The 23537-nt window shown below is 47.8% G+C and overlaps 3 protein-coding genes across 4 annotated transcripts; 2 read left to right on the plus strand and 1 right to left on the minus strand.

Moving 5' to 3' along the window:
- Positions 1 to 1464: 1464 nt before the first annotated feature.
- Positions 1465 to 4392, minus strand: LOC135821407 (uncharacterized). 2 transcript variants are annotated; one of them, XM_065334478.1, is made up of 3 exons: positions 4208 to 4392; positions 4013 to 4089; positions 1465 to 2312 (listed from the first exon to the last, which is right to left on the minus strand). In XM_065334478.1, the coding sequence occupies exons 2-3, from the start codon at positions 4054 to 4056 to the stop codon at positions 1709 to 1711; spliced, it is 648 nt and encodes a 215-aa protein (XP_065190550.1). In that variant the 5' UTR covers positions 4057 to 4089; positions 4208 to 4392; the 3' UTR covers positions 1465 to 1708. The 2 variants fall into 2 exon arrangements, with proteins under 2 accessions (XP_065190550.1, XP_065190549.1); XM_065334477.1 differs by lacking the exon at positions 4208 to 4392 and having other exon boundaries at positions 4013 to 4193.
- Positions 4393 to 4681: 289 nt separating this feature from the next.
- LOC135821406 (uncharacterized) lies at positions 4682 to 6472 on the plus strand. The gene is made up of 2 exons (XM_065334476.1): positions 4682 to 4850; positions 5573 to 6472. The coding sequence occupies exons 1-2, from the start codon at positions 4804 to 4806 to the stop codon at positions 6171 to 6173; spliced, it is 648 nt and encodes a 215-aa protein (XP_065190548.1). The 5' UTR covers positions 4682 to 4803; the 3' UTR covers positions 6174 to 6472.
- A 10643-nt stretch (positions 6473 to 17115) lies between these two features.
- On the plus strand, positions 17116 to 22623 carry LOC135821410 (procathepsin L-like). The gene is made up of 4 exons (XM_065334480.1): positions 17116 to 17353; positions 17768 to 17986; positions 20888 to 21220; positions 21641 to 22623. Exons 1-4 carry the CDS (start codon positions 17189 to 17191, stop codon positions 21905 to 21907), a joined length of 984 nt encoding a protein of 327 aa, XP_065190552.1. The 5' UTR covers positions 17116 to 17188; the 3' UTR covers positions 21908 to 22623.
- Positions 22624 to 23537: the final 914 nt, after the last annotated feature.

Consider the following 23537-nt stretch of genomic DNA (forward strand, 5'->3'; position numbering starts at 1 on the left):
CCATCAGCAGCCTTCGCCCATGCCTGCTACCACGTTTGGTGGTGAGGACAACCCTCACGGGAGCAGCAACTGAAGGCTAGTGAAGCTTCTGGGAGTCACGCTTGACTCCGAACTCACCTTTGACGCTCACCTACGCACTGTCACAGTTGCCTCTGGGGCGACCCCCCCCCCCCCCCGTATTGGACTGCTTCGCCGGCCACTCGAGTCCTGGACGGTCCTGGCAAGCTTGTTGTGTACCATGGCTTTGTTATGTTATACTACTACTAGTACGCTCCCCTTGCCTGGATGGGAGCTGCTCCCACCCCTACTCTTACCAGTGGTGTTTGTCCTGCTATTCTCTATCCCTTTCTTATATTACGAGTAGGTTGCACGTGTGTAGGCTGCACGGTACCGGATAACATAGCGTCATAAGCCTGTCTTGAAGGCAGGTGAGACTGTGAGTGTCTTGTAGAGACTACTGAAGAACAGGACATTCATTGTACAGTTATGCAAAGACTTAGTGCAGCTTGTCAGTGCTACCCCTCGGATAGAGCAGCCACTCTGATGAAATGACTGTTTATCTCACAGAGGCGTCGGAATCGATTAGGGTCCGGCGGATTCTGCCGGCAGAAAAATTGGCAGAATTCGGTACTTTTTCTGGTAAGTTTCATGCATGTTTGGTATGTGGAAAAAAATAGAGCAGAATTCGAGGAATTGCCCGCCATAAGGTTTGTATGGTTCTGCCAATTTCGCTGCTTTTCGAGCAGAATCTGCCACCTTTTCGAGCAGAATCCGCCAGTCCCTAGAACCGATGCAGTAAAGGTCAGTGACTATGACCTGTGGTGATGCTAATTTTTATTCCTCTTGACTTACTAGTACTTCGGTCAGTATGACTAACTATAGTGTTGTCTTCTTTCTTTCTTTTTTTCTCTACAGAATCCACACACATGTATCTCCAGACACTGGGGTGAATAATGGGGTGTGGTGGTGGGGCCCATGAAGCTCAGCCGACCAGAGGTCTCGGCGTCACTGCTCTATGGATACACCAAATGGAGATCGGGTAAGGAGGATTAATATGAAAGGGAAACAGAAGAGAAGGAGGAGAAGAAAGAAAATGAGAAGATTGTATTGCTCAGTGAGCAAAAGAATAAGTTGAGTATTGGCATGAACACTGTTAGACTTACAAGTATTATTTTTACCGATTGGAAGAGCTTGGGCAAGCTCCTGATCTATATCGATGGCAAGTGAAATCCGACCCCTGAATTTCGTGCTTGAGTGCAGCACCGATTCTAGTGGTCTCTACTAGTATTTCCTAGTGTTGCTATCCCGAGCCGAGTCTTTGCGATGCGAGCTGTGAGCGATGTGAGCTCAGGGGTCGGATTTCAGTTTCCAGCACTGTACATCACAACACAGCACAACATCACCAGCAGCAGCAGCAGCAGCAGCAGCAGCACAGTATACCAGTACAGTCGGACCACTAATTCATAATCTTCTTAGGAACTTACTTGTGGAAATCATGCAGAACACAAAGGAGAGAGAGAGAGAGACCGAGAGAGAGAATGATTCACGTGGCGAGACTGCTACACTGCAGGAAGGCTAGCCGTAAAAATCTGTGTGTCAGTAATCAACAAGTGCAGGGCGGTGAAAAAAAAGGGTGAAGTGAGAAAAAGGAAAAATAGAATAGCAAAAGATCCCCTGCGAAAATGCAGTGTGCAACGCATGAGAAAGGTTAACAGCCAGTCTTGGTCAGAGGCAGAACAGGCGTACTGAAAGACGACGGGAATTTGTTTAGATCCACCCAGCCAGATCCACGTGCTCGCGGAAACCTAGTGTCCAGGGCCACAAATCCGGACGTCTTGTCCTTGAAGTTGGCGAAGACGCTGACACTGCGAACTTTAATTCCGTCCGTGTTTCCAGCCTTGATGGTGATCTCTTTGATCATCTTTGGTGTTACACACGTGCCGCAGATATCTGTAACGTTAACGCTCACTTTCTCCATGTACGTACGGCTGTGGAGTCGGAGAATAATGCCATCGAGAGGGATGTCCTGCCGCACGGTATCAAATGCAACGCTGGCAGGGTGTTTGCTCTTGAACTCTGGAAGACTGATGTTGGGAAGAATAAGACTCTCCACTAGATGATCGTGCTTCTCCAGTAGTTCACTCAGATCACTGAACAGTGGGATGGGATTGCAAGCAAACAGCAGATCTAGATGATGTGACATTGGCCCCTCGTTGTCACTGCCGGCAAAGCGAGCAGGGCTCACTTGTAAGTTGACCGTGAACGAGTCAATGCACTCGTGGCATTTCCACCACGCGTTAGCTGAGTGAAGTCTTTGCAGGTACACACAGGAACGAGAAAAAGGAGACAACGTGTAAGATTAGTACTAAAGTGTAAGATTAGTACTAAAGTGTAAGATTAGGGCCTGTCCAGACTAGGTAGAAAACCACGTAAACACGCCGTAAACATGCTTGTTGCCAAGGTGAGTGACGAAAAATGGCCGAAAACGGGGAACGTGGGATTCACGCGGAACGTGAGTCGCGGACCCCTGTACAAAGCACGTTTCTCATCTCATGCCGTTTTCGCAGTGTTTGTTGTGTGGGAGTCGATGGAGTTTGCGGATCGCAGTTTTTTCTTGCTGTTTCCAGCTGCCGCTTGTTTTCGCTTTGGAGTTGCCACACGTCCGTTTCAGCGACCACTCGGAGGCGACATTGATACAGTCATGGCTGGACATGCAGAGAAATCCCGGGGTCTGATGAAGAGGGGTGTAGTAGCGAGACTCGGAGAATTCTCTTGATCGAGTACTGATTTGAAAGAATTGTTTGGAGAGGAAGCAGAACCCTCTTGTGACCAAAATTGACAACATGAAGGCCAAAGCCAGGAAATACACGGCGGCCACCAACATTGGTTCATCAAGCGATGCTACTGCCGGCCTCGACCTTGGCGCTGCGCTGCCGCGAGAGTCACACGGTGGCCAAATTTCCGCACCTGGAACAGAGTTCAGGGTGATATTCCTTGAGCTCGGCGTCAGTGCTGCCATCGCTGGGCCGCCACTTGTTTTGTAGCTAGCTGGGTAGGTCTAGCCCAAGCCAGGGAGTCCTTTCCTGGTCTACCTTGGTCTACGCGCTACAAACATTGCAATTGTGCAATCGCGGCATCTAGAGAAAATGTGAACAGGTACACGACGTAGTTACACTGGTGACAGAGTGCAGTGTGGACAGAGCATCGCGTGTACGTCACGTACTCTGAAACGACACGCCGTTTTTATTACATAGTGTGGATAGGCCCTTAGTACTAAAGTGTAAGATTAGTACTAAAGTGTAAGATTAGTACTAAAGTGTAAGATTAGTACTAAAGTGTAAGATTAGTACTAAAGTGTAAGATTAGTACTAAAGTGTAAGATTAGTACTAAAGCACAATGCTGCCAACCTTCCGTATTTGTACGGAAATTCACTCCTTTGTCCGCAGTACGGAAATTGTACGGAAAACTGAGAAGTATGGATCTGCTGACTGTGAACCAGTTTTACCCATGACTAAGTACTTGTACATGTATGCGGAGCACATAAAACTGCAGAGTATACGCCAACACAGGGTGTTCCATTCGACTCAGCACCCCGACGACTACAGCTAAACTGGTGAGAATTTGATTTTAGCTTTTACTTCCCCTTTAAATATTCATTATTTTCGCAAAAATATACATTATAAATCATGGGATTAAAAAAAATGGTAGTACGCAAAAGCTCTGAAAAATACGGAAATTCTGCCGGCCCCGTACGCAAATCAGACCGAGCAGGTTGGCAGCACTGAAAGCATAATATGTTAGGGAAGTGTATAGACATGAACCTTCTCAATACCTGCACCACCCAGTGCCAAATAGCCCCAGCCAGACAACACAAGACACCAACTCATAAGGGACAACACACCTCGAGTCACACTGACCCTAGCTGCTAAGAATGTCCTCAACCAGGAGACACAATTCGTCACAACAAAGCCATGGTCACTGCACAGCAGGGCGACGGGCGGTTACACTTACCCGCAAAGGAGAAGAAGTACGGCAACAACGCTCATGGAAGACATCTTCACGGGGCAGGACTTCTTCTTGGATAGCAGCTGAAAAGTAGCGAGAAGAGATCGGAGAACCTTTCTGCAAACAACCTAGGTCGAGAAGACCGTTTCGAAAATGCAGTAGCTGTTTGAACGAAGCTGACTTCTCTTCTTTTTACGTTACCTGCCGCTCCCGCCAGCGCTGAATGCAGTAGGTGTAGTTGTCGCGAGCTTTGCCGCCTCACGCCTCTAAACTGCGCCAGCCCTCACAGCCATGATCCACGGCCAGATGGGGAGGAAGCGCGCCGATCTGCGTTGTGGCTAGAAAATGCGCCCATCACACGGTTACCGGCCATAAACCACGTACATTGTAGCTTCACAAATCTTTTCACAAATCGGACAACGACAAGCTAAGCAACCTAGGCTAGGCAGTGAGATCTGAGACCTCAACGTCGGACCAAACGATGCTCGCTCACACCTCCGACGCACGCCATACTACGTTGACGTACAGACTTGCATCCACAGGCACTCCGTACCCGTGCGCGTGAGGTATGGGAAGTAACCGGAGATCGAGAGCGATGACGATAAGGCGCGATCTCCGGCGATAACAAACCGCTCGCAGCACGGACAAAGTGGCAACATAAAAACCGAAGAGGCAGTGAATTCAGTCATTGGACGGGAAACTTCTTCAACTCTACGAAACTTCAAGCGGCATTTCTCCCTAGCCAGGCCCACTGCAGTCAAGTCAAGTCTCCACGAAGTTCCACGGTGCTCGCAAGGATGTCTTCGCCTCAAGCTGTCGCTCTCCTTCTCCTTCTCCTTTGCGGGTGAGTACATTCAATTGAATAGTGTTTGCTTTTTGTTCGGTGACATTGTCACGGGTATGGTTCTGCCAGAGTTAGTACTACAATTTCAAACCTGAAGTTTGTGTTCAGTGAACACACCGGGAGCCCACTGTTGATGATGCCAATGAGGTTATTTCCCTGCGCGTTTGTCAAAAGTACTTCAACAGTACTATTTCAGCAAAAAACGTTCAGTCCATCTGCTGGAGGGAAGGAGTTTCAGGATCACACGATTTTTTCAAATCGCTGTGAGTTTTAGAAATGTTATTGCAGAGCCGAAATGTTGTGCAGCAGCCTGGCTTGCTTGCTGGTTTACCTAGCATCTAGTCTTCTAGACCTGTCATCCACTCCACCTGTACTAGTACTGTAAAAGCCATTATTCTAGCGAGGCGTATTATAATGATTTCCCAAAATTGACTGGTTTACGTGAAGGTAACGATTCTCACAGTTTATGTATCGATTTCTGCATAACGATTTCTATTTTAACGACAGATTTCTCCTCGTTATTAATACGAGAACAAAATAAAGTGCTAAAATAGAATGAAGAAGAGTGAGAAAGTAGAAGTTAAAGTGCAAAGGGGGTGAGACAATTTTAGCACTTTATTTTGTTCTCGTAACACATTATTCAATGCATTTTAATCATTGTTCAGCACGGATACTCTTCAATAAGTCTGTTCTCCATCTTGTTTCTTTGTGTGCCATCATAGACTTCACTCAGCTAACGCGTGGTGGAAATGCCACGAGTGTATCAACTCGTTCACGGTCAACTTGCAAGTGACCCCTGCTCGCTTTGCCGGCAGTGATAACGAGGGACCAATGTCACATCATCTAGATCTGCTATTTGCCTGCAACCCCATCCCACTGTTCAGTGATCTGAGTGAACTACTGGAGAAGAACGATCATCTAGTGGAGAGTCTTATTCCAAACATCACTCTGCCGGAGTTCAAGAGCAAACACCCTGCCAGTGTTGCATTTGATACCGTGCGGCAGGACATCCCTCTCGATGGCATCATTCTCCGACTCCACAGCCGTACGTACACAGAGGAATTGAGCGTTAACGTCACGAATATCTGCGGCACATGTGTAACACCAAAGATGATCAAGGAGATCGCCATCAAGGCTGGAAACACGGACGGTATTCAAGTTCGCAGTGTCAGCGTCTTCGCCAACTTCAAGGACAAGACGTCCGGATTTGTGGCCCTGGACACTAGGTTTCCGCTAGCACGTGGATTTGGCTGGGTGGACACCAACCATTTCCCATCAGGTCTAAGCCAGACTGTTCTGCCTCTGACCAAGACTGGCTGTTAACACACCACGTGACCAGTGTGTGGCTGTTAACACACCACGTGACCAGTGTGCACCCAGTCATTATTATCCACGTTTTGCAACGGTCTTCAGCTTGACAAATCTTACTTTTTCCAGTACATGCTTTCTGCAATGTAGATCCAAATTCACTTCCGCAATTATGACCTGCACTTTTATTACTAGCTAGTATTATTCCTTGTGTTCACAAATCGCGATATTGCTAATCTTCAATTCAAGAGCGTAGAAAAAGAAAAAGAAAGAGAAAAAGAGAGAAAAAGCCTATTGTGGGTTTGCCTTGACAATTGATGTGTAGCCCATTTGTGCCAGTGTGATACATTCACCTTGTCAGAAAGGCTAACAGTGCAACAGTGCTATGCCTTGTCTGAGAAAAACATACTGAATATGCATTTAAGTCCAATACAAAATTGGAATGCACAAAAGAATGCAAGTCGAAATAGTGGTTGCGACTTGGGCGATGATTCGCTGGGAAAGGGCAAACCTAGTAAAACAAAGCAACAGTAATCTGTAATAGCAACTATTGAACTGGACACATTCAGTGTGAATCTACCTTGTCTGAGATGATTATAATGCTCTGCCTGTTCTGAGAGGCTAAGGATGGCTTATAATGGGCTAGGAGAGTGTGTTCGCTGAGCGTTAGAAACCAAGCTTACATGCAGTTAAGCGTATACTTGTGAGGCGACTACATCGTAGCTTATTCGATAGTAACCTCTTTTACGGGAAAACCGAACACAACTAATTTTGAAATTTATGGAGAGCTAGAACACAATTCAAGTAGTGAAAACAATTGCATGAAAGGAAGAATGGGATACCGTGAAAGGAAGAATGTGATACCGTGAAAGGAAGAATGGGATACCGTGAAAGGAAGAATGGGATACCGTGAAACTGGAACCCTACTCAAATACAGCAAAAGTCAATGAAGCGAACACTGTCATAGAATAGGAATGCCATACACTCTCACAGAAAGGAAAATGAGAAGTGACGTAATCAGTACCTAACACCATAGCTTAGTGGTAGAGCAAGGCAGCTTTGTCAGTTAGACTAATCAGGGGCGTAGGCAGGGGGGTGCTTTGGGTGCCAAAGCACCCCCCTCAAAAATGTCGATCTTGGTTCACAGCTGGTTCGAGAGAGACCATAGCAGACCCGCTGATCACATGCGCAAATCTGCAGGGAGTAGTAGGTATTACTCCCTGGTTCAGACCTGCAAGTACAATGTATCTGAAACCAATCCACATGCAGTGGACTATTAATTTTTGTCTCATGATCGGCCATTTTGCAATGAAATTTCTAGTCAAGGGAACTCCGCTTCGTACCTGCCGTTGTGCAGTGTCACATCAGGCCTCAGCAGGCTCAGCGCATGATTTGTATGGCACTCCACATGTTTTGTTAGAAGCAAAGAATCATACAAACACGCCATTGGTAGAAGCAAGGAAGTAGCAACGCGGTCTAAGGCCGGAAAGCACACGTCAGACATAGCAGTTTGTTCTCGCTATGTTTTGTATAATGTAGTTCTCGATGTTAATTGGTATCGTTGTGGAAAGGCAAAGTTTCTTTCATGCATTGCAAGTGTGGATACAGCAGTAGAAGAATGAAAGTAACTTTGAAGTGCACTTTGAGTTTTTGTGGGAAATAGTGTAGGTTTGGTCAAGGATGTGTTACTGCACTATCAAACATGACGAAGGGGAAAATGGCTCGAGAAATCCCACTTTAAAAGTTCGATGGAGAGTGTGATAATTCTGGAGAAAGCAGCAACCAGGACTTAGTCCATCATTAGTTGGAAGCAGGCCAGGGTGTAGTAAAATACCATAACTATTACTACTCCCTGGTTGGAGATTTGCCACTATGATTCACTGATTGATCTTCAGCGTCGAATTAGGGGCGAATTTTGCTTCCCCCCCCCCCCATTTCACGGATCGAATAATGTGCATGAAAGGACCAACATAAGTGCATGTACTTTTGTGTGGGAAAGTCGTGGCACCCCCCTTGATCACTATCCTGGCTAGCCCCTGTTAGTGGTAGGGCATGGCTGGCAATACGCAAGGGTCGCTGGTTCGAGTCCTGGTTAGGCATTGGCGGATGATGCTCGAAAAGGTGGCAGATTCTGTTCGAAAAGCAGTGAAAATTGGCAGAACCATACAAACCTTATGGCGGGCAATTCCTCGAATTCTGCTCCATTTCTTTATCCACATACGAAACATGCTTGAACCTTAACAGAAAAAGTACCGAATTCTGCCAATTGTTCTGCCGGCATTATCCGCATATGCCTAATGGTAGCTTTGTCAGTTAGTGGTAGGGCATGGCTGGCAATACGCAAGGATCCCTGGTTCGAGTCTGGTGGTAAGAGTCACTTTTTGTCCAATTTCTCCAGGTTGCAACTCTCTGAAAATAATTAGAATTGTGAGTGGATTCAATTCCCTGTACATACAGTACACGTATATGGTCTGACCATAAACAGCAAATGCAAGTTTATTCTTATGGCGATAAAAATCACAGATTGCATGTTACTCATCATGATGAGGAGATGGCGTTTTAACGCTTGGGTCACCACTGTAAGTGGAATGCACTGCTCCGTAGATCAACGACCAGACCAGGGAGCAGTGCAATGGTATTGCCCTACTTAGTTCCTGGACCAGACCTGGGTCATCTCATACACGCACATATACATGTACAATGACTACATATTATGGCAAGGTACGTTCGGGCCTGATGGGAAATTTTTATTTCCATTGCTATCAGGTTCGGCCTCATTTCCTCTGTGCTGCGCTGATGAGTTCAAAAAGAACGAAACAGCATGCTGTCCGCAGATTGAGTATTTCGCTCCTGCTCTTGTAGCAGTTGAGCACTCTTGCGTGGGGTAGTGCCTTTGCTGTTTGCGTTATGCAGAGCTCACTGACTTGTCAGTTTGAGCACTCTGGCAAGGTACGTTCGGGCCTGATGGGAAATTTTTATTTCCATTGCTATCAGGTTCGGCCTCATTTCCTCTGTGCTGCGCTGACGAGTTCAAAAAGAAAACCTACATACGTATTAACTATGTACATGTACATGTGCAGTGTAGACTCTACCTATGTTCGCAGTATGGATAACTGACACTTCCATGATCCCTTAGTCGTTGGTCTTCTAGTTGCGTAAATCATGTGCCTGGTATTTTCAAACTCAGAGACATTGCACTCAAAGTTTCTAACGTTGGATTTAGCTCAGCCTCTCCTCTTTCTGCCATGGTACTTGCACATGACCATTGGTCCATTTCGGCAGCATGTCACGGGACCTGTCCAGAATGGCATGGTGATCTCCTAAACCCTGGTGCGGACCTCATCCAGAAACCTGCAGCCCATGGCAATGCACACACACAATGTACCATGTATACGCCCGTCGCAAGAGAGGCACGCAAATATGAAAATGCACTCGATGTGCACCCACAGATGTTCTCTTTACAGCAACGATAGCGGATTCTGATTCTGATTCTGATTCTGATTGAAACAGATCAAGACAAGCGCCAGATAACTGTCTAATCCACACAACTGGCAAAGCCATGTGAATCCACCCCCAATGCACACCTGGTCTACATACACCACACGGAGTGCATCGGAATAGGACAGCCAAGACAGTTACCTATGCACACCCTACACTTGCTGGGGTAACCAGTATAGACACTCCCCAGACCTCAGACATGCCCATCGCGGAAGCGATGATAGCGAACAGCTATGTTAGACATACAGTAGCAACTTGTGCTGGGATTACACCATTCAACAGCTTGCAAAGCTGATGATTTGACCGCCACTATTTTTAGCCTGGTATCCACCACACAGCTGTTTGAAGTGACTTTTTCTGGCCAGTGATTCCCTATTTTTCATTTTTCCCTTTTTTCTACACACATACACACACCACACCACATACTCCGGCATACACTGGCTGTTGGTAACCACCCAGGAGAATGAAAGAAAAGTCAGGAAGAGTCCGAGAAAGAGAAGAAAGACGTGTGCGACCATAATCGTCGGGAATTGAACCCGCAACCTCACGATTGGAAATCGACTGCACATACCACTGCACCATATGGGACACACACACGCACACACACACACCATGCACCACACATACACACACACACCATGTACCACACATACACACACACACACACACACACCACCACCACCACCACCACCACACCACACACACCACACACACACTCACAAACACACACTCTTTCCTTTTGATCGATGCGTGTTGCCTTGTTCCTTACACTTGTCTACTTTACTTTTTTAAAATCTTTTAATAGGGTTGTGTTTCAGAACTAAATATTGCGACAGAGCTTTCGGCCATATTTTCAATTCATTGCATTCCCAACTCATCACAACCACGCGCTCTTCAGCCGAACCATACAGACAACAGCAAGGACACTTCCGTTGAGAGATAATATTGCTCCACGCCTCTAGACAGCTGTTTCGCTCCCTGTCGGAGCTCATCTGTGTTTGCTAATAAAATCACACACAAGCGCGCGCACACACACAAAACCACACATTGTTTTCATGATCAAAATCTAGCGAGCCATTCAGGCAATATTATATCCTGGTCTATATCAGTTGTAGAGGTCACCTGCGGAAGACTGCTCATTACACTAGGGTACACAGCCGTGCACATGTCTTTGATGCCCATTTCAACATGTGTACAACTACAAGTAATTCTACAGAACAGAACAACAAGGACAATCAAGGCTTGTTTGCTGCGACTTGAAGTTTCATGCTCTCGCAATCATCAGGCAACAGTTGCCTGATGATAGCGATAGCATGAAACTTCAAGTCGCAGCAAACAAGCCTTGATTGTCCTTGTTGTTCTGTTCTGTATTACGCTCTGCCTCCGCCATGGTGTTGAGCACTGTCAGCACACTGGGTACATCCTCCGGTACAAGTATTTCGATTTATTTGCGGGATGCCCCAAAGGCGTAATGTAATGAAGATACAGTGTACAGTAGACAGATGGTCCATACTGCAGCAGTGAATGAGGATTTGCTCAAGTAATCCAGCACCCTCTCTAATGTAGCCGAACTTCCGTAGCGCAAATGGTGCCGGATTATGGTGCCGGATTATGGTGCCGGATTACAAACTTTAACCAGGGATCCCTGTGTTATTTGAAAGTATGCTATTTGACCCTCGTGTTCCTTCCGTTCCAGTCCCGCAAACTGATTTCATCTCATTCTGTACGCGGCAGCGGCAGCTGCATCAGTTTGCGACCTAGCAGCCGGGGAAGGGCATTGATAATTTCAACGTAATCCTTGTGGTCTGCTCCATTGTCTTGAGGATTTTCCTGGACTGTAATAAAAATTTCGGGATTTCCTCTCCCGGCCCCGGGCTAGTCGGTTATGCCCAGCTTTGTGCTCTTCCTGTATCTGCTCGCCGCGGAAAAGCGGCGGATTCTCCTACATGACGTCATTGCATAATGCTACAGTAACATTACCTACATGTACGTTTGTGTACAGCTCGCTGTGTTTACGGCAGTCAGAGCAATTTGAGCTAGGGTCCGGCGGATTCTGCCGGCAGAAAAATTGGCAGAATTCGGTACTTTTGCTGGTAAGTTTCATGCATGTTTGGTATGTGGATCAAAAAATGGAGCAGAATTCGGGGAATTGCCCGCCATAAGGTTTGTCCGGTTCTGCCAGTTTCGCTGCTCCTCGAGCAGAATCTGCCACCTTTTCGAGCAGAATCCGCCGGTCCCCAATTTGAGCGGGTTTTAAATGCTCGGTGTTGTTCATTAGACGGCATTGTGTTTGGTTCGGCCAGCACAATCATTTACACGTGTGGGTTTTGAGAGGAAAATAATAATAATAATAATAAAACAGGTCGCGTAATGAAGCAGCATAACGATAGATGTGCAAAGTCATGATGCCTGGTCCGCTTCTGTCCTGGGTTCACTACCCCGTGCGTTGCAGCCGCGAGCAAAACCAGCTCAGGCTGAGAGTTCCCTCCATGATTGCTTGTCCAAAGCGCGCATTCTGAGCCCACTCAGATCAGTCATGGTCTTCAGTGGCATGTCTCTGGCAGCTGTGCTTGCCTTGACTGCCGTGGCCAGGAAAAGGTACCATGCAAATCCCTTACGACTTCACGTCTTCATCAGATTTCAGAAACATATTAACAGTTGCAGCCAGCTCCCTAATAACTAATATAAACAACCAACTTTGAAGGAAAAGCCACAGCGTCCATGGAAGTAGGGAGAAGTCGGCACCGAGAAGTCTTGGCGATATCCTCACGAAGAGGGATGACTAAAAAGGAAAATAAGCAACCATGTACATGTATGATGTGACCAGCCACGACCCACATCCACAGTTCCGCACAGTCAGAGGCGCGACGTGACGTCAGTCATCTTGGCGGTGCACACTGCACAGCGGCATATTACTACAATGACGTAACGTCGTTGTAGTAATTGTAGTAATATGCCGCTGTTATACAGTAGTAATATGATTGTACATGTAGATGTAGCCTATCCTCTCCACTGGAGATGGGGCGTCAAAGGTCAGAAGGTTCATGTACACTACTCTCTTACACTCTGGATCCGACAACGTCAGGACATCACTACATGTACTCTCTTACACTCTGGATCCGTCGACAACGTCAGGACATCACTACAATGTACTCTGGATCCGACAACGTTACGTCAGGACATCACCACATGTACTCTGGAGTCTGGACCCGACAACGTTACGTCAGGACATCACTACATGTACTCTCTTACACTCTGGATCCGACAACGTTACGTCAGGACATCACTACGTCATCAGTACATGTACATGTACTGCCAAGAGTACAGTCATGTACATACCGGTAACCCGGTTGTGTACTCTTGAGTCTTGGCACTTGGCAGTACACTGTACTACAACAGTGCTAGTCTACAGTGCTGGCAACTGAAATCCCCCCCCTAGCGATGCGCTAGCCGCGTTAGCGATTCGTACGAGACGCTAGGGGGTCGGATTTCAGTTGCCAGCACAGTAGTTTGAAGTACATTGAAACCTCGAACACTGATAAGACAAAGAAGAACACTGATAAGACAAAGAAGAACACTGATAAGACAAAGAAGAACACTGATAAGACAAAGAAGAACACTGATAAGACAAACGTTCGCTTTAGAAGAACTAGTGTCCATACATTGTAGGCAATTTGTAGCTCTATTGGATAAATCACTGTGTATGCACTGGGTATACATATACGGATAAGAAGAACTCCCGTTAAAGGGGAAGTGCATCGATTTTTCAAGTAGGGCTCAGATGAAAGACAATTGGATGTCGGTTCCGATGGTATATCTCTCGCTTGCGTACGGCAAGGGAAACTTGCCATATCGCCGATTTCCTGATCCCGTTTCCATGGCGACTACAGGTGATGACGCACATTCTGCTTAGCTCCGTGAGAGAGAAGGTCGATCAGTGAAGAATGGTGTCATTTTCAGTTGTCTTGTTGTATTCACGAAGTGAAAGAAGTACTGTGTTTAAGGCTGTTAGTGCCGTGAACTGTTTATTAGTAGTCCTCTCCGTTGTGTACTGGGACGTGACACCGACAGAGGAAAGCTGGAGTGCGGAGACGTTAGCTGGCAAGCGAAAATCGTGACGAACCAAATGCTGAAATCTTGGTTGGGACAAATCAAACGTTCAGCATTTACCTCAACCAAGGACCATGCCGTTTGCTCTTTCCACTTCCTGAAGGTGGATGCGCTGCCTGCTGGAGACTCTCCTATCTCTCGTAACATCTTCTGAAGCCAGGTGAGACGACGAGTAGCGGAGATTAGCGAACGAAATAATGTCGTATGTTTTGAAATTTTTGCTGAACATTTCTCAGGAGAGATGGCGAATACCAAGCATCTTCTCCAAGTCTAGAGAAACCATTTCGTAGGCTACATTCCGCCTAGGGAAATGCAGGAGATGGCCTGGCTGGGGAGGACACACTTGGAGGAGAACGAAGTAAGTGATCTTGTTTGTTGTTCTTTGGTATTGCAATCTTATGTTTGACGAACATACGGCATGGTGCATAGTTGGTCGTTGAGTGCCTGCATGTGCATGTATAAGTGTGTGCTGATGAACACTTCCTATGCAAGAATCTGACACTCATGCTCTCTTTATTTCTTGCAGTATGTGCGCACGTGTGTGTGTGTGTGTGTGTGTGTGTGTGTGTGTGTGTGTGTGTGAGAGAGAGAGAGAGAGAGAGAGAGAGAGAGAGAGAGAGAGAGAGAGAGAGAGAGTGTGTGCAGGAGCAGCGTGGAGCATGCCAGTGTGATCGCTGTGGCCGTTGCTTTCTTAGCTGTGGCGTTCTTGCTCGTCACAAGTGTGTGGCTCAGCCCCCAACGACAGTGGGGCCGTGTTGTGGTGAATACTGTGTGTCCTGCGACCGCTGCTTCCGTTCGGTCCAGGGCAGGAATAGACACCGCTGCTGAAGCTCTCCCCGGCCGTACGTCAGTCTCGTGGCAGATGACCCGAACTCTCATTTTGTGTGTGTGTGTGTGGTGTATGTTTATGTATGTGTGTGTGTTGCTCCCTACGTAAACAAACTCTTGTTTTTGTGTCCCGGGCGCCATGGGGCGGCGTTCTCCCATTCTCTCTCCACTGCCCCTCCGGGCCCACGTGGCAGTGACTCAACAGGGCAAGTGTGTGTATGGTGCATTTTGTGTGCTGGCATGTCTGTATAAATATGTTGGACAGAATTTGTTCACCCACACCGTTCATGGAAAACCATGCTAGGTGTTGCTGGAACGTATGGAGTCTGCGAGCACTTACAATAACTTACGTCATGTCACAACAAAGAACGGTGCAGTGTTTGACCCTCATGTAAACATGATGGTGATGGTACCTCATGTAAGCTACCCATGAAGCTAGAAAGAACATCAGGTCAACAGAATTGTACCAGAGGAAAGCATCTATTGCCCGAACTTCTTCATTTGAAATGAACAATACCCTTCCCCATAGAGACAACATGCAGATGATGTGTATGGACAAATAATATATAAATAGGCCATTCACTGAGGGCATGGAATGATCTCTACGTGTAGATTGGATAGACACATGCACGTCTGCAAGGAAAGCATTTGTTCATGGGTTAGTTCATGGGCTGATTGAGTTCACATGGACTAAGTTCATACATGCCATCTCTCCTGAGATATGTTCAGCAAAAATTTCAAAACATACGACATTATTTCGTTCGCTAATCTCCGCTGCTCGTCGTCTCACCTGGCTTCAGAAGATGTTACGAGAGATAGGAGAGTCTCCAGCAGGCAGCGCATCCACCTTCAGGAAGTGGAAAGAGCAAACGGCATGGTCCTTGGTTGAGGTAAATGCTGAACGTTTGATTTGTCCCAACCAAGATTTCAGCACTTGGTTCGTCACGATTTTCGCTTGCCAGCTAACGTCTCCGCACTCCAGCTTTCCTCTGTCGGTGTCACGTCCCAGTACACAACGGAGAGGACTACTGATAAACAGTTCACGGCACTAACAGCCTTGAACACAGTACTTCTTTCACTTCATGACATGATACAAGAAGACAACTGAAAATGACACAATTCTTCACTGATCGACCTTCTCTCTCACGGAGCTAAGCAGAATGTGCGTCATCACCTGTAGTCGCCATGGAAACGGGATCAGGAAATCGGCGATATGGCAAGTTTCCCTTGCCGTACGCAAGCCAGAGATATACCATCGGAACCGATATCCAATTGTCTTTCATCTGAGCCCTACTTGAAAAATCGATGCACTTCCCCTTTAATACGAACAAATACCATCGGTCCCTAGGCCCTTGGACCAGGCTTGGTGTTCGTCCTAAAGAGGTTTGACTGTACTGGTCTACATGTAGTAAGTCTACGTGCACAGGATCTAGGACTAGGACTTAGGATTAGGAAGCGGAAATCGACGAAATAGAGTTTTTTTCCCCAGTCTAACCCACGTGCGCATGGCCGCAGCATGCATGGGGGTTATGACAATGTACATGTGCAGCTGTAAGTGTAAAGACAAAGCTTCATAAAGTTAGTTTATTGCTGAACATTGTGAACGCACTAATTATTATTGTGAAACAAATTGTACCATTCGAGGTACTAATAAGCCATTGGTTTAAAGTACCGATACGACTAGAGCATTGACGTCATGACGCAGCTAAGCACAGACGCAGACCACCACATGCACACCACACTCCACAACATTTTCCCGGGGACATCATTGATTTATTATCATTATCAAAATTACATGTACTGTACATCATCTGTCGCAGAGATGTACAGACGCAGACTGTGCGTTCTGTCTTCCGTCGAGTCGAGCAGACCCCGTGCAGTGAATCTCCCATTGATCTTAGACGTCTGCGGAGGAAGAGTGATGTCGAGACTGTAGCAGTGTAGTTCAATGTAGGCTTCTTGTGGTATACCGGCAGAGTGTTGTGTAGATCTAGAAGTAGAAGGAAAAAAGCCGTGCCACGAAGATACCAGGCCAGGATTTGCCCGTACTCGTAATCGTAGAGGGCTCGAGATCGAGAGTCTGATGATGGCAGTGATGTGCATGCTAGATGCTGTGTCACGGGACTTGGCCGTGACTTCGAGAAAAACCGGTGCACCCCACCTGATCAGCTGATCACTGACCTAGAGCCTGACAACCATTGTCCAAAGCTGCAGCCAGGGCATCCTGCGATCGTGTATCAAACGACCTGGGTCACAGTGGGTGGAAACTGCGCACCCTCGTGATTATCGCGTGAGTGAAGGCTCAAAGTGTTGCATTGCCGATCAGCGCTGCATATGCGCATGCAGCAGCGCAGTATCACCTAGTCATTCTTTCGAGGCATTGGGTACACGTAACGTCGTTCCTCAGCACTACGCCGACTCAGCGACACAGCTATCGATATCGCCTAAGCGTACCAAAAAAACTGCAAGCTAGCTACCGAGCTCCCTGCACTGACAGCAATATAAACCGAGCCGTCGCCAGGATTTTGCTAGTTCTACTTTGTTGTTGTTCGCCAGATTTCATCTCTCTCGCTTCCGTTCGCTCGTTCGCAAAGATGAAGTGCTTGATCGTTCTGGCGCTGGTCGCCGCCGTATCGGCCAAGTCCGTACTGGAGGAGCTAAAGATCTCCGAGGAGTGGGATACCTTCAAGACCCAGTTCGAGAAGATGTACGGCACCGAAGAAGAGGAGGTCCGCCGCTACACCATCTTCAAGGGCGAGGTAAGCCTGAGCCTGCTAGCCTTGAGAACAGACACCGTCAGCTCATGGCAGAAATCTGAGGCCAATGTGACTGCCTTGCCGTATGGGTGCACGGGGAATTCTACTTTGCGAACAGGTCAAAATGAATAATTCGACTTTTTGGCTATTGTTTTGGTTGCATTCGTTTGTGTTTTTTGGAGTAGAGTTCTAGTGTTCTATTGGTCATCGTCACAGTGTACTAAACTCGAGCGTTCGTTTGGCAAAAACTTCCTGTGGGTTTGTGCATGTTCGAGCTGCTGCATTGGCGCTTGTGCATAATTATTTGCGTGTGTATGTCATTGTGCAACATACATTAGTCTGAAGAGGGCACCTATAATTATCACACTCACTTTCTCATGTGTGTATATGTGTGCCTCTCTCTCTCCCTCTCTGCAGGCCCGCAAGATTGAGAAGATCAACGCCCAGAACCTGACCTTTCAGCTGGGAGTCAACCAGTTTGCCGACATGACCGATGAGGAGTACGCACAGGTGCTTGGCTATCGCCAGGACAAGTCTCTGAGCAGCGCCGAGTCTTTCGTCGGCAACCCCGACGTGAAGCTGCCCTCCGAGGTCGACTGGGTAACCAAGGGATACGTCACACCAATCAAGAACCAGGTACGTGTTTGCAAGACCGATGGTGTCACAGCTAGTGTCGCCGCCGCCACTTTGGTGGTGATAGTGTCGGCTAATCAGTGGGTGCCTTGTGTTCAGAGAAGTACTGGGATGTTCCCATTCCTGCCCCCCCCCCCCCCTGGCTTAGTTCTGTTCTAGCATGCATGGTTGTGTAGTCGGGAATCGTAGCAAGGAGCGTCTCTACCAGTTTGAACGATTAGAACGCTTCTCTAGCCTTGCCGTAGTGGAGGTGAGATAGTGTTTGCTTTTGAAAGTCTTTGTTCGCATCGTCGTGTGTGGTAGTGCGGCCACCGCCGCTGATCGGATGCGTATTATTACTGTCAGCTGGCGTGACCAGTCCAGGCTCCTGTCTCCTAGTGACTAGTATGGTGAAATGGCAGTACTAAACGGGAGAGAGAGATAGAGAGAGACGGGACTGGTGTGTAGATGGTTGCAGCATGCGGCTCGTCACGAGACGACTCTGCCATGCATGTACACGTAGCTAGCAGCATGCAGTGTGTAGTGCAGGGTGGTGATGTGGTTTAGAGATAGCCGGCACGCTCGCGTGCGCACGGTCGACCGGATTGCCACATATGGCTGTGAGTGGGTCAGTCTTGATACTTGGCATGCATATGGCGGGAGGACGGTGACTACATGCAGCCACTCGGTGGCATGTGATATGTGCACGATGTAGTGGCATTGGTTGCAGGTAGCCGCTCGGTGGCATGTGATGTGTGCATGATGTAGTGGCATTGGTTGCAGGTAGCCGCTCGGTGGCATGTGATGTGCACGATGTAGTGTGCATGAAGCCGTGATAGTGGCAGTCCATGTAAGGAGGGAATAGGGTATCATGTGATCACTGCCATGCCGCGTCCAGCCGTCCACCATGGCCACTGTACAGTACTGTGTGCATGGCAATCTAGCATGGCCCATGCATGTACTCCCCGTGGTCATGTGATGAGTCACATGACTGACACACCAACATCAGCGGCAGCAGCATTGGAAGTTAGTTGTTGGCATGGGTAGTTCAGTGGTAGGGTTGGGCCTAGCAGTGCATGCTGGGTGACTATGTGTGGCACTGTGGCTAGGTGACAGCCGTCCTCCTGCACGTCTTGTGACCTGCTTGTCTGGTGAGCGGTGATCGGCGCCCGCTGTACGCTAAATAACTGAGTCATGGGCATACAGCGGGTCACATGACAAGGCACTGACATGCCATGTGTCACCCGGGGTATGGACAGCTAATAACTGTGCTCAGGTGACTTGTGTGTGCATGCCAGTCATTCTCATCATCTATGCATACTTCTGCCACCACCACCGCCACTGTTGGTAGACAAGCAGTGGTCCTCCCCGTGCGTCTTGTGACCTGCTTGTCCGGCGAGCAGCAGCGGCGGTACAGCACTCTATTACCGCTCACTCTCTGTCATTCTTACAGTGCTTGGTCGGCTTTAGTTCTACGTGCCGTGAGAGTGAGTTGTGCTAAGCTATAGCTACCCAGCGTGCTCACGCGGGCTAGCAGGGGACAACCTCAGAGATGAGACTAGGAAGTACTGGTTGAAGCGTTGCTGGGCATGTGTGTGTGGTAGAGTAACTACGGCACGAGAATGGCAGTGGCGATGACACAATGCATACCTTTGTTGGCCGCTATAGCTGAGAGTGGCTGCTCTGGGCGAGGCGGCACCAGGTTGTCTGGGTCTCGTTAGCGATGACTAGTAGCTTCCATGTATTCGTGTCTGTGCGAGTGCAGGAGTTCTTTGCTGGGTTATGCACAAGCGTGATTCAATGATGTCGCTACCTCGACCGGGAGTGCTGTGTATTAGCTGACGTTAACTTCTCGTTTGCAGAGTAGGAACATGACGTGCAGTTATGGGGAGTCCTGGTCTGTTCTGAGCTAGGGTACCAGTTGCAGCATTCAACCTGCAGTGGTCAACTTGTACTAGTGTGAACTGCTGATGGCGTGTATTCTGAAGGGCACACTCTAACCAATCTAAATGCCAATAAAGTAGATTACTAGACCAGCTTACTAGACCCTACATTACAGGTTGCCGCTTTCTTTTCGAAACATGCTGATTCACAGTTGAATTGTGCTGAGTCTTTGCCAATGAATGACTGGGCTTTTAGGGCGGGTAGACACCATGGCTTCCAGGTTAGGGTTTGTATAGTATACTGGTGAATCAATGTCAGCGTTCTGTTTGGTGACATGTGTGCTGGCGCCCTGCCTGACAGTTTGTGAGCAGTAATTGCACCGCAGCTTGTCCTGGTTCTCGTGTCGGGGTGTCTGCACTGCGGCAAAGCCTGGGTCCTCGCATCGAATGGATTGTGTGTGAATGTGCTGTGGCAAACCCTGGTACTTGCACTCGGTAGCCCTGTAATCACTTTCTTTGTTCATGTGTCAGGGGATATGAGGTGGTATGTCCCATGTACAATTATTATAGTTACGTTCTCCCAGTGTGACGAGTAAGGAGCTCTGCTCTCCACAATGTGTTTGAGCTGTCATGTGTGACCTGCATTGTATCCGGAGTTAACGATAACGGGCTGTAATGAGTGATGGGTGTCGTGTATTCATGCAACCTGCTCCCATTGCAGCTTAGGACACTATGGTGTACACTAGTTGTGTTCAGACTGCCATGTAGTGATCTACAGGCAATGGGAAAACTGCATACGTGTAGCATTCAGCATGTATGGGTGTGTACCATGATTGCCATCATGCCTGGATGCCGGTGTCCCTGGAGGCTCTAGTAAGCGTGCGGGCAATGTGTATGCTGCAGGCTCTCAACACTTGTGGCGGCCATACTGGCGCTTCCAGGTTCGGATACTTAAGGTCGTGTGTTCCGTGTACGATCTGTATCCAGCGGCATGTGAATATGTGTGGTATTTCTTGTTTGTGTGTTGTGTGCTCATACGCAGGGTGCCTGCGGCTCCTGCTGGGCGTTCAGCACCACCGGCTCCACCGAAGGCCAGCACTTCAAGAAGACCGGCAACCTTGTCTCGCTGTCTGAGCAGAACCTGGTCGACTGCAGCCAGAAGGAGGGTGACCATGGCTGCCATGGCGGTCTGATGGACTTTGGCTTCAAGTACATCATCGAGAACCACGGCATTGACACCGAGGAGAGCTACCCGTACACGGCCAAGGACGGTACGTGCCGCTTCAAGGAGTCCCACGTCGGTGCCACCATCACCAGCTACAAGGATGTGCTGCCGCGCAAGTCCGAGAGCTCCCTGCAGGAGGCTGTTGCCACGGTGAGTACTTTTCTTACACACAAAAGAATACTCTCTGCATGGTGGCCAATATTAGAAGCTACGTCCTAGGAGTACATATCCGGCAGATAGACTGGGTAGGACCTGTTAAGCTAGGCCGACCTGCGAGTCTCGGCGTCGTGGCTCGCCAGATTCACCTTCGGGTGGACGTGGATGCAGATTTGTTTTACTGCTTGCTCCACTGCAGCTTTCCCGGTCGGTTTAATAAGTCTTTTTGTCGTTTTAAGAAATCTGATGATGCAAAAATAGCGGTGTGGATGTTTTGAAAGTGCTACTGTCTGTTTTGGATGCGAACTATTTCCCAGCAGTTGATTGCATTCGCCATTGTATAGAAATGTATAACTGTAATACTCTTTACTCTCTGTGTGTTCTCTTCTGTTCCTGCCGGCTGTCGTATCGCAGATTGGCCCAGTGTCGGTTGCCATTGACGCCTCATCGACGTATTTCCGCTACTACAAGCACGGAGTCCTGATCGACCACAAGTGCAGCAGCACTCGCCTGGATCACGGTGTCCTGGCTGTCGGCTACGGTGTTGAGGAAGAGCAGGACTACTGGCTGGTCAAGAACAGCTGGGGTACCAGCTGGGGCAACAAGGGGTACATCATGATGGCCCGCAACCACGAGAACATGTGCGGAATCTCCACGGCCGCCAGCTACCCGATCGCCTAAGCACGCATCATCGTGACAACGCCATCATAGAAGAAGCACTCGCACACGCCTTTGTCGTGTGATGTTGTAACTTATCTACCATCAGTATAGCTGATTGCCACCGCCACAGCTGCTGCTGCTGCTGCTTGTGTGGCGCAATCTTCCTTCTGTACATTGTTACATACTTTCTCTCTGTCACCATGACAACTTAATAGCACTAGTATTACAGTTTCACATCTGCACCGAATCTCACCTCCTCCGTTGCCGCTCGCACAACTGCACCGTCGCACCCTTAGCTATGTGTCTCACCGCCTCACTGCACTGTTCCTGTGTTTGTCCTTACCTGTGCCGTTGACCCTTTGCCCTCCTCCTTTCAGTAACCCCCCGGCGTTACTCTCTATTCTCATCATGTACTTCTGTTGACGACGTTATGAATAAAATATTTATATGACTCCCGTCCCAAATCCGACAACCGGCATATAAATTTGTAGTTAGTGTGCGCAGCAGTAGCAGCAGTTGTGCCCATTGATTCTCATTCTCCTGTTCTTCTCTTCTGCACTGGCATTGGCAAGGTTTGCTGGCCTCTGTCAACGTCACTGTGCGTGATCATGTATGTCTCTGTGTTCGACAGTTTTGACTTTTCTCCGAGTTTATGTGGGCCAGTTCTGGGACGCTGTTTGCCGCTGTGAGCGTTTTGTTCGTTTTGTTCTCTTTCGTTAAATCGATACTGAACTCTCTGCGTTGTTTTTGTTGCACTTGCTTGTGCGAGCGCGCACCCGGTACGCGTGCGTGTATCAGGTTATTCCGTTCTTGGGGGTGCATTGCTACCAGGGAGTATTATATTTTAATACCATATCTAGATATCTACTACTGCCTGATTGTTGCGGACAAATCTGAGCACGGGGGTATTACACCAATGAGGATGCCGAAATACTACAATAATTATTGATAGAAAGGAAAAGGACATATGGAAACGAGTTAAGAGTAACTCTCCACCACTGTAACTAGATACTATAATACAGTCAGAAAGTGCAACAACTAGGCACAAAACTGGCAGAGTACTGAGACATTCGACGTCCTGACACCTAGCTTCAACACATCTCCGTAGCGCTAACCGACAGCCTTCCAACTTGGAAGGTTCAAGGTTATGGAAAGACCAAAGAGGGGAAGGCAAGCGCAACGAAAACGAGCACAAGCTACAGTCCCAACGGAACAAAGTATGTCGATTGTCACTGGACGATGTCGGTTAGCGCTACGGAGATGTGTTGAAGCTAGGTGTCAGGACGTCGAATGTCTCAGTACTCTGTCAGTTTTGTGCCTAGTTGTTGCACTTTCTGACTGTATTATAGTATCTAGTTACAGTGGTGGAGAGTTACTCTTAACTCGTTTCCATAATGTCCTTTTCCTTTCTACTTTTATTATTGGCTCAATACCCGAGTTTTATAATTATTGATCATAATGATTTCGAAGAAAGTAAAATGAGCGCACACATACCACGAGAACAGTGGAACAATAATTATGACAATTCATCACAATATTATTGATTATCACATGAAGACGACGTTCAAATCATAACATTGTTTGATTCAGTTCACGTGATAATCATCAGAAATCTTCATCCCAATGATAGTTTTGTAACAAGGGAAATTGT

This window comes from Sycon ciliatum, chromosome 7 (assembly GCF_964019385.1).
Source record: "Sycon ciliatum chromosome 7, ocSycCili1.1, whole genome shotgun sequence".
NCBI classification, from domain to species: Eukaryota; Metazoa; Porifera; class Calcarea; order Leucosolenida; family Sycettidae; genus Sycon; species Sycon ciliatum.

Coding starts and splice junctions, on each gene's coding strand:
- LOC135821407 (XM_065334478.1), bottom strand. CDS start 4,056: ATGTCTTCCATGAGCGTTGTTGCCGTACTTCTTCTCCTTTGCGG. Junction 2,313..4,012: donor GTACTTCTTCTCCTTTGCGG/GTAAGTGTAACC, acceptor GTACCTGCAAAG/ACTTCACTCAGCTAACGCGT.
- LOC135821406 (XM_065334476.1), top strand. CDS start 4,804: ATGTCTTCGCCTCAAGCTGTCGCTCTCCTTCTCCTTCTCCTTTGCGG. Junction 4,851..5,572: donor CTTCTCCTTCTCCTTTGCGG/GTGAGTACATTC, acceptor GTGCCATCATAG/ACTTCACTCAGCTAACGCGT.
- LOC135821410 (XM_065334480.1), top strand. CDS start 17,189: ATGAAGTGCTTGATCGTTCTGGCGCTGGTCGCCGCCGTATCGGCCAAG. Junction 17,354..17,767: donor ACACCATCTTCAAGGGCGAG/GTAAGCCTGAGC, acceptor CCCTCTCTGCAG/GCCCGCAAGATTGAGAAGAT. Junction 17,987..20,887: donor TCACACCAATCAAGAACCAG/GTACGTGTTTGC, acceptor GCTCATACGCAG/GGTGCCTGCGGCTCCTGCTG.